The sequence below is a fragment of the Theropithecus gelada genome, chromosome 1 (genome assembly GCF_003255815.1).
Source record: "Theropithecus gelada isolate Dixy chromosome 1, Tgel_1.0, whole genome shotgun sequence".
In the NCBI taxonomy this organism is placed as follows: domain Eukaryota; kingdom Metazoa; phylum Chordata; class Mammalia; order Primates; family Cercopithecidae; genus Theropithecus; species Theropithecus gelada.
This window is the reverse complement of record NC_037668.1, coordinates 62,426,151-62,440,933: the sequence shown is the minus strand read 5'-3', so window position 1 is coordinate 62,440,933 and position 14,783 is coordinate 62,426,151. Positions and strand designations below refer to the sequence as shown.

Sequence of the window (14,783 nt, the reverse complement as noted above, 5' to 3'; positions counted from 1 at the left end):
CAGTGACTGGATGACAGAGGAGGGAGTGTGGTTTGTTTATAGTGAGTGGCAGTGATTGTGTGTGTACTCAGGGCGAAGTCTAATTACGAAGGCTGGAAGCGCTATTGCAGAGGGAGCACAGCGCACTCTTGTGGCCACAACTAGAATCCCAACATATATATCAGTAGGTTCCACTCCAGCCTCCTCCTCTAATACAAACCCAGCTTCCCGCTGTCAACCTCAGCCCCAGCCTAACCCAGCTCTAGCTCCAGCCCCAGCTGCAGCCACTGCCACAGCTCCCACCCTAGCTCCACCCCCAGCCATGGAACTCTTTCCCTTTCTGAGGGTTTACCTTCCCTACCTTCAGGGTCCTGTGAGTGGGTGGGAGTGTGGGAGAACCAGGGGCAGAGCCAACCTGTAGAAAACACAGGCTTTATTGATTTCAAGGAAACTGTCTTGAGCATGTGCTATCAGCGCATCCACCCGAGTCCCTGGGATCAGGGTCTGAAAGGCTGGCACCAGGCAGAACACAGTTGTGGGGAGGAAGATGGGAGCACCACTGCCTGAGGCTGAGGGAGTAGGATTTGGGGGAAGAGGGCTTCCAATGAGCCAAGTGATGACCTGGAGGACCCCTGGGTGTCCCCAGAACCTCTTGTCAGACTCACTCTCAGGCCTCCAGACCTGCTGCTGCTGGGAGAAGACCTCCTCTCCACTGCAGGAATCTGGGCGGCTCCTCCGGAAGGAGTGGAGTCGCCTTAGGTCCGCTGAGGTTAGCCCAGGGCGAGCATCTCTTTTTGTATGGCCTCCAGACCTCTGTGCTGCCGTTGTCTCTGCTTGGGAGCTCTTCTCACCTCTCTTACACATTGTGTCCTCAGGGAAGCCTCTCCAGATGACCCCTTCCTGGGTTAGCTAGAAGCCCTGCCAGCAGCGCCCTAAGTGGCCCCTTGCAGGCATAGATAGTTAATTCGCTTGTTTCAAAGTCTGTGTCCTTTGAGGGTTGGCACTGGGCCTGTGGGTTACCTATACCCGGGTAGACAGCCCAGTGCCCAGTGTCAAAAAATATCTGCCAAAAGGAAAGTTGCATAGCTTAGTGAACTCAAAGTGGGGTCACTCAGCCTCTGTAGGACCTCTCCACCCTGCCACACCGCCCTGCCTGTCCCATTGGCAGCCCCCATGTTGCCCTACCCCCTGCCCTGTTGTCAGATGGGGGTCAGGTTGGGTGCTGAGGCCTGCAGCTTGTTATTGCCTGGATCTGGATCCAGCTCCCCAGCCTCCACCAGCTTGTGGTGGCAGCGGCAGGTGGAAGCTCGGCTGGTGGAGGATGAGCGGCCACGGCCCCCTCGAGGCTTGTCCTTGTGCAGGCCTTGCAGGACCCTGTGGCAGATGAGGTAGCAGAGCTCGCAGATGGTGAGTACGATACAGATGGCGGAGGCGCCCACCATGAAGTAGGTGAAGATTTTCTTCTCGGTGGGTCGGGCGATGTAGCAGTCCACGATATTGGGGCAGGGGGCCACGTTGGCGCACTGCACCAGGCGCGGCATGTTGAAGCCATGCCAGAGAGTGTGCAGCAGGTAGAGGAAGAGGAATTCGATGATGAGCTTGAAGATGAGGCTGAACAGGTAGGTCCACCACAGGCCTCCGTGCTTCTTGCCTGTGTTGTCGTACAGCTTGGTGCACTGGTCCCCGTGCTTCTGGCGGTGCCGACGCTCCCGCTCCTCACGGTAGGCCACGTGCAGGATGACCAGCAGCGAGGGGCACGTGACGAAGATGAGCTGCAGGGCCCAGAGGCGGATGTTGGAGATGGGGAAGTAGTTGTCGTAGCAGACGTTGGTGCAGCCGGGCTGCTTGGTGTTGCAGTCAAAGTCCTTCTGCTCGTCCCCCCACACGCGCTCTGCAGCCACCACGTACACCAGCACCCGGAAGACGAACACCACTGACAGCCAGATGCGCCCGAACGCTGTGGAGTACTTGTTCACGCCGCTCAGTAGGGCTTGGAGTGTCTTCCAGTCCATGGCGTCTGGTGGGGGCTGTGCCTACCTGAGAGAATTAGAGGAAAAACCATCGTGTGAATGAATAGGTGACTTAATTGAGCATTTACTATGTACCAGGCAGTGTTCTGAGTTCTGACTTGTTCAATCCTCAGAACGACCCTCTGAGGTCAGAACTATTATTCCTCCCAAGCTGCAGATAGGAAACTGAGGCACAGCAAGGTTACATAACTTACCCAAAGGCACCAGAACTAGTATGCTGGAAGGAAGCAAATGTGCTTTTGCTGATAATAACAATCACCATTTGTTGAGTGTTTACTCTGAGCCAGGCACGAAGCCAAACACTTTGTGAGCAGAATCTCATTTAATCTCTTAGAATGACCTCATAAGGTGGTTATTACAGTGCTCCTCACTTACAGATGAAACTGATCATTGAACGATTGCCAAACAAGTAGTACGTAGTAAGTGCCCCATAAATGCTGGCTACTCATTACTGTGAAATTTAGAGAGGTCAAGTAACTCACTTAAAACAAGAGGTGGATTCAAGGCCGGCTGTTGGGTGCCAGAGCCTGTGCTCTCCACCACCTCCTCTTCCGTTCTCCGATGGACTCCTGCCCCAGACCAGATTCTTGAAACGCTTACTTTGTGGATGCCTCACTACTATACTGTGAAGTTGCGGTTATGAGTCCCATTCTACAGAGGGGAAACTGAGGCTCAGAGAGGAGAAATAACGAGCCCAAGGTCTCATAGCTGCTGGGTGGTGAAGAGGGGAGACCAGTTCAGGTGGGGGATGCATGGAGGCTTATGACTCCTTATATGGAGGCTTATATGACTCCTGGGAGGACACTGGATCCAGGGAGTATCTAGAGGCAGCTCCCTGCTCCCTGCGCTGGGCCTGGGGAAGCCCAGCCACCCCCAGCCACGCTGGTTGCCAGGGCCTTGTGGTGGAAAGATGTGCTTTGTTCAGGCCTCAATTCACATATCTTCCTCCCAGTCCTGGAGTGACTCAGAGGGTGTGAATGGGTGGGTCTGCCTGAGCATGCCTTGTTTCTGCGCTGCTGTGGGTGTGAGAGCCCCCACCTGCCTGTGTGTGGGCCTGTGTGCGTGTGACTCCCCCTGGAGCGGATTTGCACCTCTGAGCAAGTGTGATGCCTGCGAGGCCACCACCCTGCCCCAAACCACCATTACTCTGGCCTGTATTATGACCTCTTTACTAGCTTTTCACCTTCCCCCTGTGCTCCTAGAGTCCATTAAATCAGTTCATGCCACTCCCTTGTTTAAGACTTTACTAGCTTCTTTTTTTTTTTTTTTTTTTTTTTTTGAGACGGAGTCTCGCTCTGCCGCCCAGGCTGGAGTGCAGTGGCCGGATCTCTGCTCACTGCAAGCTCCGCCTCCCGGGTTCACGCCATTCTCCTGCCTCAGCCTCCTGAGTAGCTGGGACTACAGGCGCCCGCCACCGCGCCCGGCTAGTTTTTTGTATTTTTTAGTAGAGACGGGGTTTCACCGTGTTAGCCAGGATGGTCTCGATCTCCTGACCTCGTGATCCGCCCGTCTCGGCCTCCCAAAGTGCTGGGATTACAGGCTTGAGCCACCGCGCCCGGCCAAGACTTTACTAGCTTCTTGCTAGGCTTAGCAAAACCCCAGATTCGACATTTTCACCCTGCCACACTGGAATAAGAGCCTTGGGGGTTTTTTATTGATTCCTTCTGTCTGGAATGCTCTTCCTCCAGAACCTCACATGGGTAGACCCTTCTCATCACACAGGCCTCTGCTCAAACCTCATCTCTTTAGAGGCCTCTCCAGATTACCCTGGGTCTGAAGAGCCCCTGCTTCTGTCTCTCTGTTCCTGTCCCCTTTCTTTCTTTTGAGACAAGGTCTTGCTCTGTCACCCAGGCTGGAGTGCAGTGGTGCGACCTTGGCTCACTGCAACCTCTGCTTCCCAGGCTCAAGGGATCCTCCTACCTCAGCCCCCTGAGTAGCTGGGGCCACACGTGTGCACCACCATGCCCGGCTAATTTTTCCAGCCCTCTTTGTTTTCTTTATAGCACTTAGTCACTATCTGAAATTAAATACTTTGTCCTTTTTTTTGGTCTTATTTATTATCTGGCTCCCCCTCTAGAATGTCAACTTGGTCTTGCTTTATATTTAGTGCCCAGTGCTTGGCACATAGTAGGCACTCAATGCTGAATGGGTAAACAAATGGATGCTGAGTTCTCAGCTAGGCAGCTTGGAGGGAGGGGACAGGAGGGTGCGCAGGATCCTGGTTGGGGGCAGCCTGGTGGGGGGATTGGGGGAAAGACTTCCCTACACTGGAGAGAGGGAGAGAGGGAGTTCCTTCTCAGCACCTGGCTCTCCTGGCTGCGTTTCCTCTGGGAATCACAGTCTGGGCAGGATGGGGCGATTGGGAAGACCTCATTCCTGGAAAGCCTCCTCTTCTTCCCTATTCTGCTCCTTCCAAGCCCTGGTGGTGCGGGAAGGCAGTGGGATAGCACTGAACACCGAGTTCCACCTGGATTCAAACCTCGGCTGGGCCACTTAGTAGCTGGGCGACTTCCAAGAATTTCCTAATCTCATTGACCCTATTTACTTATCTCTAAAGGGAAATAATTCCTACTTTCCCGGGCTGTGGTGAGAATCCTGAGACTATTCCCTCCCAGGTCTGCCACTCACGTGGTGGGAGTTCACAAGAACTGAAGTGGAGGCTGGAGCCCCGTCTGTCCGGACGGAGAGAGGAGAGGGACCCTGACGGCTGCTTCCACCTGACACCCTCCCATGGCTGCCCACCGGGGTGCAGCTCCCTCCTGAGCCCCCACCTTCCACCCTTGGGCGCTGTCTGCCCAGTCCCTCTTGACACACCCCAGGGAGGAGCCTCACAGGCAAAGAATTTCCTTCCCAAGTCTAGGCTGGGGACTGGTGGAGCCAGTTCTGGTTCCCCCAGCTGCCCTACAAAGCCAGCTCCCAGCGCAACCGTTTTTCCCCAGACCCCCAGACTGTACTGTGCCCAGCTTTGCCTCCCGCCCCACAATGTCCCCTAAGGATAAAGCTCCCTTTCCTCCCCAGTTTCCCTCCATCCCAGGCAGCTTGGGAGCTTTCGGACTGGGCGAGGGGGTGTCTCGGAACCTTCCCGCAGCCGGGGCCCCTAGCGGGCCCAGAATTGACAGGTGAGAGGGCGGATTGGGAGGCACCGGAGAGGGGTCCCCGCATCCCGTCCTCGCGCCCCATCCCAGCGCACTGGCAGGCTCAAGCCCCAGCCCTGCCGCAGGGGGTCGCCGGGAGCGCTCGACGCCCCTGAGGGTCCCGCCCCGCCTGGCCCCGCCCGGTCCAGCGCTTACCTGCAGCGGCCAACGCGGAGGCCTGAGCCCGCGTCCCCGGGGCCCACGGCAGAGGCGAGGGCGCCGGAGCTGGGCTCAGCAGTGGTGCACACGGACGGCGGGCACACCTCGGGCGGCGCGGAGGAGGGAGCAGGAGGGAGCCGGCTCCTAGACCCCACGCTGCCAGGTGCTCCCGGGCCAGCCTCCGGAGGGGCTGGTGGCCCGTCTGAGCCTCCGCTTCCTCAGGCGTGAAATGGGGGCATCGGTGATCGTGGGCAGGGCCATCCGAAGGCTCCAATGAGATCAGGGGCGGGAAGCACTCTGCCAACTGTTAAGTGCCGCGGCGGCAGGTCCGACTGCAATCAGGACTCGCCCTCGCTAGTTTGCCGCGGGTACCGTGCCCGCTTCCGGCCCAGCCCGGTCCCCCGGTGGGACGGGCCCTCCACCTCGGCCTCCAGGGAGGTCGGTGCGCTTTGGAGAGCCGGGGTCGGGGGCAGACCTTGTACCCACAGCGGGAAGGGGCACAGTGAGTCCTGTGCCAGGAAAGACGTGCAGGAATGAGGGCGGAGTGGGGGAGGTCACCGCCTGGAGTGACTCAGAAGGGCAGACTGCAACCGGAGCTGCCTACCTGAACACCAGGGTCCCTAGTTTCTTGTTTTCATTCACGAATTGCCTGTTCATATTCAACTATATAGTCCTCTTTTTTACATTTAACCTATGGAAGTATGCTATCAACACTCTTCTGCACTTTGCTTTTTTTCATTTAGCAAAATATGACATTTATCCCATCAGTCGATATAGAGCTGCCTTGCTCTCTCATTTTAAAAACAGCTGAATAGTATATGTACTGTCATATATTTAATCAGTTCTACTCTGATAAAAATTAAGGCTGTTTCTAGTCTTTTATTTCATTCTATTACAAATGCCATTGCAATAACTAGCCCCTGCCAAAGCAGGTGGGTCTGCGGCTGGGGTGGGGCTGGGCTGTGCCCTGGGGATAAGGATGCGTTGTCTTATTTACTAGCGTGTCATGACTGGGAACTAATAAGAGCCTGCAGCGCTTCAGCCTTTTCTGGAAAACCCCAGGGTTGCCAGCCTCCCTGGGAGTCCCTGGATCTTAGGGTGAGGCCCGAGTCCTGCCTCCACAGAGGTGATATTGCTGGCACTATGGTGGCTCCACACGGTGTTTGCCCAGGACTGTATTGGTTTATGCCTGCAGTGCTGGCATCATTAACAATGCCCCCTTTTACTTTAAAAAATGCCCCAAAGTTAGGAGCATCAATTATGGTCACCCTCCTCCTACTCATTTTGGTAGGGAATGAGCACTGAGTTGGGAGCCCAGCGGCATCTTTGTACCTGACACTGTCCCATATGCTCACAGCATCCAGATGAGGAAGGTCCAATCCTTCCTGCTTTTATGAAGGAGACAGCTGAAGCACACACGGGTGAGGTGACTCGCTCAGGGTCACACAGATAGTAAGCAGTAGACCTAGCTCTGGAGGCCTCAGCAGTGTTGCTTCCAGATACAGAAAAGTCACAGAGCAGAGGCTCCCTTTGTACTCACTGGGGTCGTGGCCCTTGAAAATCTTTGCTGAGATTGAGGAGTGCCAGGTGGCCCAGGTGCGTGTGCCATGTTCTATGCATGGGCGGTGTGGGAGTGAGCATGATGGTGTGGGGCCCCAGACTCTGCCGCCTGCTGCTCTGCTCCCTGTCAGAGCAAGACTTGCTCCCCTCTACCTCCCCTCCTAGTCATTTTTCGACTCATTTGAGCAATGTTCCTGTCCCTACCATGTCACTAAAAACGGCCTGTCAAGGTCTCCATGCATCTCTGTAATGCTAAATCCAGCAATCACACCTCTGTCCCCATGCCCCTTGACCTTCAGAAGCACCTGGGACAATGTGCCACTCCTTCCTTCTAGAAACACTTTCTTCCCTGTGCTTTCTTGATACCGCAGGCCTCACATCCTGGCCTCTAAGGTGGGCATGTCCCAGGGACCAGTCTCTTCCTTTCCAGATGAGCTCACCCAGTCCTGGGGATCTAGACACCATCCCACTCACTGATGATTCACACATTTCCAACAGCGGACGTGACTTCTCCCTGAACACGAGACTGTAACCGGAGCTGCTTACCTGAACACCAGGGTCCCTAGTTTCTTGTTTTCATTTTCAAATCGCCCGTTCATATTCAACTATATATTCTTTTCACATTTAACCTATGGAAGTATGCTATGCTATCTGCACTCTTCTGCACTTTGCTTTTTTCATTTAACAAAATATGAGACGTTTCTCCCATCAGTTGATATTGCTCTCTCATTTTAAAAACAGCTGAATAGTATATGTACTACAATATATTTAATCAGTCTTACTCTGATGAAAATTAAGGCTGCTTCTAGTCTTTTGTTTCACTCTATTACAAACACAATTGCAGTGAATATCCTTAGATAATCATTATTTAACACATTTGAAAATTGTATTTATAGGGTATATTCCTACAAGTGGAATTTTTGCCTTAAAGTTGTATGTGGATTTAAAATTTTGATAGATGTTGCCTAATCGTCTTCACAGGTGTTTCAGTTTGCACTCCAAGAGACAAGGGAGTGCCTGTATCCCCATATCCTTACCAATAGAGAGTGTTATCAAACTTTATGATCTTTGTCAGTGATAGCTCATTATCCTTTATTGTGCATGTCTCTTGGGATGAGTGAGATTGAGCATCTTTTCGTATATTTAAGAGCCGCTTTTTTTGTCATCCTGTGAACAGTCCTTTGCCTTTGCCCATTTTTCTATTGGATGGTTGACTTTTATTATTTTTTGCTCAGGAGCTCTTTACACACTAAAGAAACAAGCCCTCTGTCTGTGATACAAATAGAAAGGATTTCTTCCGCCTCTACTGTTTGGCACCTGTAATTTGACTTTATAGATGGCACGGTTTTGCCATACAGAATTAAACATGTTTTATGTAGTCCAGTGTATTAAAATCATCTTTTATGGCCTTTGGGTTTTGTTGTCACTAGAAATGCCTTCACCACTCTGAGGATTGCAATAACATCTTTTCCCATGGTTGCTTCTAGCCGAAGTAGTGTTTTAATGATCTATTAGACTGGTGCAAAAGTAATTGTGGTTTTTGCCATTGAAAGTAATGGTAAAAATGGCAGTTACTTTTTCACCAACCTAATAGATCATGCCACTTCCCTCTTAAAACCTTACAGTGACTTATCATTAACTTTAGACTGATATCCACCCGACGTTGAACCCCCAGGCACCAGGCGACCTAGTCCTGCGTCTCCCCCTATCTCTCATCCCCTTGGGCGCTGTAGTGGTCTTCTTTCTGGTTCTTGAACAAGCCACATTCAGGGCAGCCTTCTGGTTTTCGCCTTTGCTGTTCCCTCTGCCTGGACTGCCTTCTGCTGGCTCTTTACCTGGAAGCTTCCTCCTCCTTATTCAGGTCTCACCTTCTTATAGAGGTGTTCCCTGGTTCCCCTACCCCTGCCCCAAAGGTTCCTTGCCCCACTTCCTCAGCAGACACTCTTCACAGCCGTCTCTGAAATTATCTCCAGGAGAGCAGGGAGCTCGCTGGTCATGTTCCTGCCACATTACCAGGGCCAGGAATGTACAGATTCTCAGTCACTATTCGTAAACACTGGGTGCACATAAGATTATATGCGAGTACTGTTTCTGTGTGTGTGAGCCTGGAGATCTGTGTGTTAAGGGTGGTATGTGGGCCGTGTGTGTAGGCTTTGATGTGCATGGTTGTGAAGGTGTGTGATGGCGGAGATGGCTGGGGTGGTGTGGGAGGCCGTGTGCATTTGTGGTTGTGAATGTGTGTGATGGTGGAGATGGCTGGGGTGGTGTGGGAGGCTGTGCACACATGTGGTTGTGAATGTGTGTGATGGTGGAGATGGCTGGGGTGGTGTGGGAGGCTGTGTGTGTGCATGGTTGTGAATGTGTGTGATGGCAGAGATGGCTGGGGTGGTGTGGGAGGCTGTGTGCCTGCGTGGTTGTGAATGTGTGTGATGGTGGAGATGGCTGGGCTGCTGTGGGAGACTGTGTGCGTGTGTGGTTGTGTGTCAGGTGGTGGTGTGTAGTGGTGTCTATATGTGTGGTTGGGTTATTCTGCTCTGGTGACCAGGTGATTTTATCACCTAGGTCCTGTCATTCTGACCCTGCCAGATGCTGGCTCTTCACTCTTGACATGAGGTAGTGCCCCCAACAATTGGCCTTTGCTTTTTCTGGAGTGAGCTGGAAGAGTTCCCCATTCCAGAGAGAATGGCTCTGAGGACCTTAATGCCTTGTGGTCCCACCCTAAATTTCTGCTCCCTGAGTAGGGGAATGTGTAGGAGGCCATCTAGGCCATCCCCCTGCCTCAGGACAAAGCTATGTTGCACCAGGGCTTGGCAGCTGCCCTCAGGGCCTACACCTGCTCTGTGGAGGTGGCAGGGCCTGAGCCTGTACCTCTTCTGGCCCTGGCCCTGGCCCAGGTGGTGTTGCTCCCAGGCCACCCTCTCCACCTAGAGCTCTTGCCCAGGCCTCAGGCAGGTGCTTCCTGGGATGGGAAGACCCCCGCCCCCTACCTCTCAGACTGGAGTTTTCCTTGTCTTTGTGTGTCTGCAGCAGAGGCATAAGCCCTTTCCTCCCGTGAGCGGAGAGGTGGGGCAGGCAGAAGCCATGGGAAACAGGTCAGGCAGAGGGATGGGGGCTTTCGAGCCCTGCTCAGGCATGTCTGGGGCTGCAGGCAGGGAGGAGACGGTCTTCCAGGGCCTGGGCTGGAGTGTTGCTTATTTTCCAAGTCACCTAGAGTTGCTCGAAACTTCTGCCCACACACCTTGCTCCTCGAATGGAGGTAATACGTGACTTCGTTGAGCAGCTGTCAGGAGCCAACCATTCTAATGTGCACACACCCCTTCTTACCCACCAGGCACCTCCCTCCACCCCCTCTCTTTCTCCTCCATCACTGACTTTTTGCTCTTTACTGGATCTTTCCTGTTATAATAACCATGTAGGTATTTCTCCATCTTAACAACAAAACAAAAAAACACCTTAACCTGAACTCCACTTCTCCTTCCAGCGTCTGCCTCATTTCTTTCCACTCCTTTACAGCAAAATCTATCAAAAGACTTGTCCCGATTCATGATCTCCATTTTTTCTCTTTCATCTTCTCTTGAGCTTATTCTAATCAGACTTTTGCTTCCTATATGACACCAAAACTGCTCTTGTCAAAGTCCCTACAGCTAAACCCCATGGCCAAGTTTCAGTCCTCATCTTTCCCTGAACCCTCAGCAGCGTTGAATGAAGTTGATTCCTCTTGCCTTGACACTCTTCATTTGGCTTCGGAGACGTCACACTCTCCTGACTTTTCTCCTTCCTTCCTGTGCTTTCTTTCTCAGTCTCCTTTGCTGGTTCCTCCAGATCTTCCTGACTTCTAAGTACTGGGCTGCCTTGGGGCTCAGTCCTTGTGCTCTTTCTCTTCTCTGTCCTCCCTCACTCACATGGCAACATCATCCAGTCTCAGGGTTTAAAATATGAAAATTCAGCTGACAACCCCTAAATACGTATCCCCAGCCCAGACCGTTCCTCTAAATTCGGTACTTTTATGTCCAGCTGTTAGTCAGCTTTCTCCTAGGATGTTTAGTAGGTAAGCTCCTTATTTACTAGGGATGCCAGATTTGGGAACAATGCAAAAACACAACCATGACACCCAGTTAATTCTGAATTTCAGCTAGTACACACATTAAAAAATTGTTGGCTGTGCACGGTGGCTCATGCCTGTAATCCCAGCACTTTGGGATGCTGAGGTGGGTGGATCACGAGGTCAAGAGATCGAGACTATCCTGGCCAACCTGGTGAAACCTCATCTTTACTAAAAATACAAAAAAATAGCTGGGTGTGGTGGTGTGCACCAGTAGTCCCAGCTACTCGGGAAGCCAAGGCAGGATAATCGCTTGGACCAGGGAGGTGGAGGTTGCAGTGAGCCGAGATTGCACCACTGCAGTCGAGCAAGGTGAAGAGTGAGAAAAAAAAAAAAAAAAAAAAAAAAAAAAAAATTGTTTATCTGAAATTTGCTCATCTGGCAACCTACCCCTTTTCTTCCTCTCTGACCTTTTTTCTCACTTATTCTACTAAATGGCAGTTTTACTCATTGACTTGCTCAGGCCCCAAACCTTAGAGTCTTCGTTGATCCCCTTTTCCCATATCCCACATCCAATGTCGGTGAATCATTTTGGTGCTACTTTCAAAATATTTACAGGATCTGGCCACTTCTCGCTGACTCCATTGATACTACTGGGGTAAAATGAAATCAAGAACCATTTCTTTCCTGGATGAGTGCAGTAGCCTTGTAACTGGTCTTCCTGCTTTAGCCTTTGCCCCATCCATTTGCTGCTAACAGAGCTGCCAGAGGGATCTTGCTCCTGTTTGCTTAAAAATGTTGCACTGGCTTCCGACTCACTCAGACTGACAGCCGACGGCACCAGGATGGCCTGTAAGACCCTACACGACCGAGTCCTTCTCAGGCCTCACCTGTAGGCTCCGTCCTCATTTCCACGTCTCTCAGCTCACTGGCTGTGCTGCCTCATTGGCTTCCTTGTATCCTGGGTATGTGCCAGGCCTTTCCGGGTCTCAGTGTCCCTGCACTTGCTCTTTCTTCTCTCTGAAATAGACTTACTGACCTTCCCTGGCCTCCCCATCTAAAATCGTAATTCCCTTCTCAGTTTTTGTTTATTGTCTCTCATATCACTAGAAATCTGTGGGGCAGCCATTTTCTTTCTGTTGTGTTTGCTGCTATATTCCCGGTGCCTAAAACAGTGCCTGGCACTTAGTAGACAAAGAATACTTGTCACAAGAGTGAATAAGACCCCCAAAGCCTGGTAAGCTCCTGTCCCAGGCCAGTGCATGGCAGCCGTGTCATCAGTTTCCTTCTAGCTCAGCATTGCCACCTCCTACTTGCCAGAAGTTCCTCCCTGATCAGCTGCCCTCCTCCAGGAAGCCCTTTTTGGCTGAGCCTCATTTTTCCTCTTTCCTTCCTGCCACCAGGTCAGAATCCCCGGTGCTCAGGGGTCAAGTGGGCTGCGTGGCTGGCTGTAGTCTGTCTGTCTTCACCCAGCTCCTTCCCTCCTTCTGGATGGGAGGAGGCTCCTTGCTTGGGCTGCGGTTCGAGCTGCAAGAGTGTAGGGCATCAGGATGTCTGGGGAAGCCAGCTTAAGGTGAGATGTGTGCAATAGGCCCTGAAATCAGTCTGCCGCCTGACATGTGGGAGATTTTGGTGCCTTGATCCTGGGCTGCAGAGGTGACGGCAATAGATTTCAGGGCATAGAGCTTAGATTGTATCTGAGCTGTAGGGCCATATTGTTCCTGGCCTCGCTGTCTCTACAAATTAGAGACGTCCTGACATAAGCACCTGATAAGATGGTTTGCCATTACCTGAGCTGTTAAGGATTAGGAAAGGAGCATATTGGGAGGGGCAGAAGAAAACAACAGGGTCCTTGTGCCTGGAGTTTGCTAAATGATCTGTATGTTTGTAAATGTGTTCTGCTGCGACCATTTTTTTCCTTTTTTAAAATTTTATTTCAGTAGTTTTTGGGGAACAGGTGGTTTTTGGTTACATGGATAAATTATTTAGTGGTGAGTTCTGAGATGTTGGTGCACTCATCACCTGAGCAGTGTACACTGTAGCCAATATGTAGTCTTTTATCCCTCACCCCCTCCTAATATCCCCCCAATTCCCCAAACTCCATTCTGTCACTCTTATGCCTTTACTTCTTCACAGCTTAGCTTCTACTCATAAGTGAGAGCATACACTATTCTGTTTTCCATTCCTGAGTTATTTCACTTAGAATAATGGCTTCCACTCCATCCAAGTTGCTGGTGCAGCTATTTATTTTTATTTTTAAATTTATTTAATTTTACTTTAAGTTCTGGGATACCTGTGCAGAACATGCAGGTTTGTTACATAGGTATGCATGTGCCATGGTGGTTTGCTGCACCTATCAACCCGTCATCTAGGTTTTAAACCTTGCATGCATTAGGTATTTGTCCTAATCCTCTCCCTCCCCTTGCCCCCCACCCCACGACAGGCCCCACTGTGTGATGCTCCTCTCCCTGTATCCATGTGTTCTCACTGTTCAACTCCCACTTATGAGTGAGAACATGCCATGTCTGGTTTTCTGTTCCTGTGTTAGTTTGCTGGGAATGATAGTTTCCAGCTTCATCCATGTCCTTGCAAAAGACATGAACTCATTCTTTTTTATGGCTGCATAGTATTCCATGGTGTATACGTGCCACATTTTCTTTATCCAGTCTGTCATTGATGGGCATTTGGGTTGGTCCCAAGTCTTTGCTACTGTAAATAGTGGATGCAGCCATTTTTGACAAGGCCATTGGAACATTCTGACATGGCCTTTAAAAACTATTTCTTATTGTGATAAAAGTGCACAACAGAAGCTTCACCCCATCCCACATGCATCCCCAAGCTTCACCTAATCCCCGGCACTTAGCCCATCCCCAAGCCTCAGGACTGATTGTTTTCACACAGCCAAAATGTCCTTTGCCTCCTGATGCCCTGCTATGGTTGGATCTGAGTTTCCCAAGAGACATGTGTGTTTGGATGTCCAGAGGCAGCTGGATGAATGGGACTGGGCCTCAGGAAACAGAAGAGGAATTGGAACCCTTGTGTGAGTTGGTGCAAATGTAAAACAGTGCAGCCTTTTTGGGAAACGGTGTGGCAGTTCCTCAAGCACTTAAACACAGAATTACCGTAGGACCCAGCAAGTCACTCCTCGATATACACGCAAAAAGATTGAAAACAGAAACTTAAACAAATACTTGTACACGAATGTTCTTAGTAGCGCTGTTCTCAGCAGTCAAAAGGTGGAGAGAACCCAAATGTCCATCAGTGGATGAATGGATAAATGAAATATGGTCTATCCACACAGCGAACTGTTATCCAATCAGAAAAGTGAATGAAGTTCTGATACGTGCTGCAATATGGATGAATCTTGGAAACATTATAAGTGAAATAAGCCACACACCAAAGGAAAAATATGGTATGATTCCACTTTTTTGAAATGCTGAGAATAGGCAAATCCACAGAGACAGGAAGTAGGTTAGAGGTTACCAAGGGTACCAGAGGTTGCTGGGTGAATGGAGGTTATTGTCGAATGGGTATGGATAGAGCTCTTGTTGAGGGTGATAAAAAGGCCTCTGAAAGGCTGGGCGCGGTGGCTCACACCCGTAATCCCAGCACTTTAGGAGGCTGAGGCAGGCAGATCTTCTGTGGTTGGGAGTTCGAGACCAGCCTGACAAACATGGAGAAACCTCGTCTCTACTAAAAATACAAAAACATTAGCTGGGTGTGGTGGTGCATGCCTGGAGTCCAGCTCTCGGTAGGCGGAGGTTGTAGTGAGCTGAGATCATGCCACTGCACTCCAGCCTGGTGACAGAGCAAGATCCATCTCAAAACAACAACAACAACAACAACAACAACAACAACAACAACAACAAAGGCTCTGGA

At 51.1% G+C, this 14,783-nt stretch overlaps 1 protein-coding gene across 2 annotated transcripts; it reads right to left on the bottom strand.

Moving 5' to 3' along the window:
* Window positions 1-392: 392 nt before the first annotated feature.
* Window positions 393-5,702, bottom strand: GJB3 (gap junction protein beta 3). Of its 2 annotated transcripts, none has more exons than XM_025393231.1 (2): window positions 5,300-5,702; window positions 393-2,016 (listed from the first exon to the last, which is right to left on the bottom strand). In XM_025393231.1, the coding sequence occupies exon 2, from the start codon at window positions 1,989-1,991 to the stop codon at window positions 1,179-1,181; it is 813 nt and encodes a 270-aa protein (XP_025249016.1). In that variant the 5' UTR covers window positions 1,992-2,016; window positions 5,300-5,702; the 3' UTR covers window positions 393-1,178. The 2 variants fall into 2 exon arrangements, with proteins under 2 accessions (XP_025249016.1, XP_025249008.1); XM_025393223.1 differs by lacking the exon at window positions 5,300-5,702 and adding an exon at window positions 4,638-4,809.
* Between the last annotated feature and the right edge of the window lie 9,081 nt (window positions 5,703-14,783).

Bases quoted from the DNA above. Each gene is read 5' to 3' on its own strand.
- GJB3 (XM_025393231.1), bottom strand. From the start codon at position 1,991: ATGGACTGGAAGACACTCCAAGCCCTACTGAGCGGCGTGAACAAGTAC.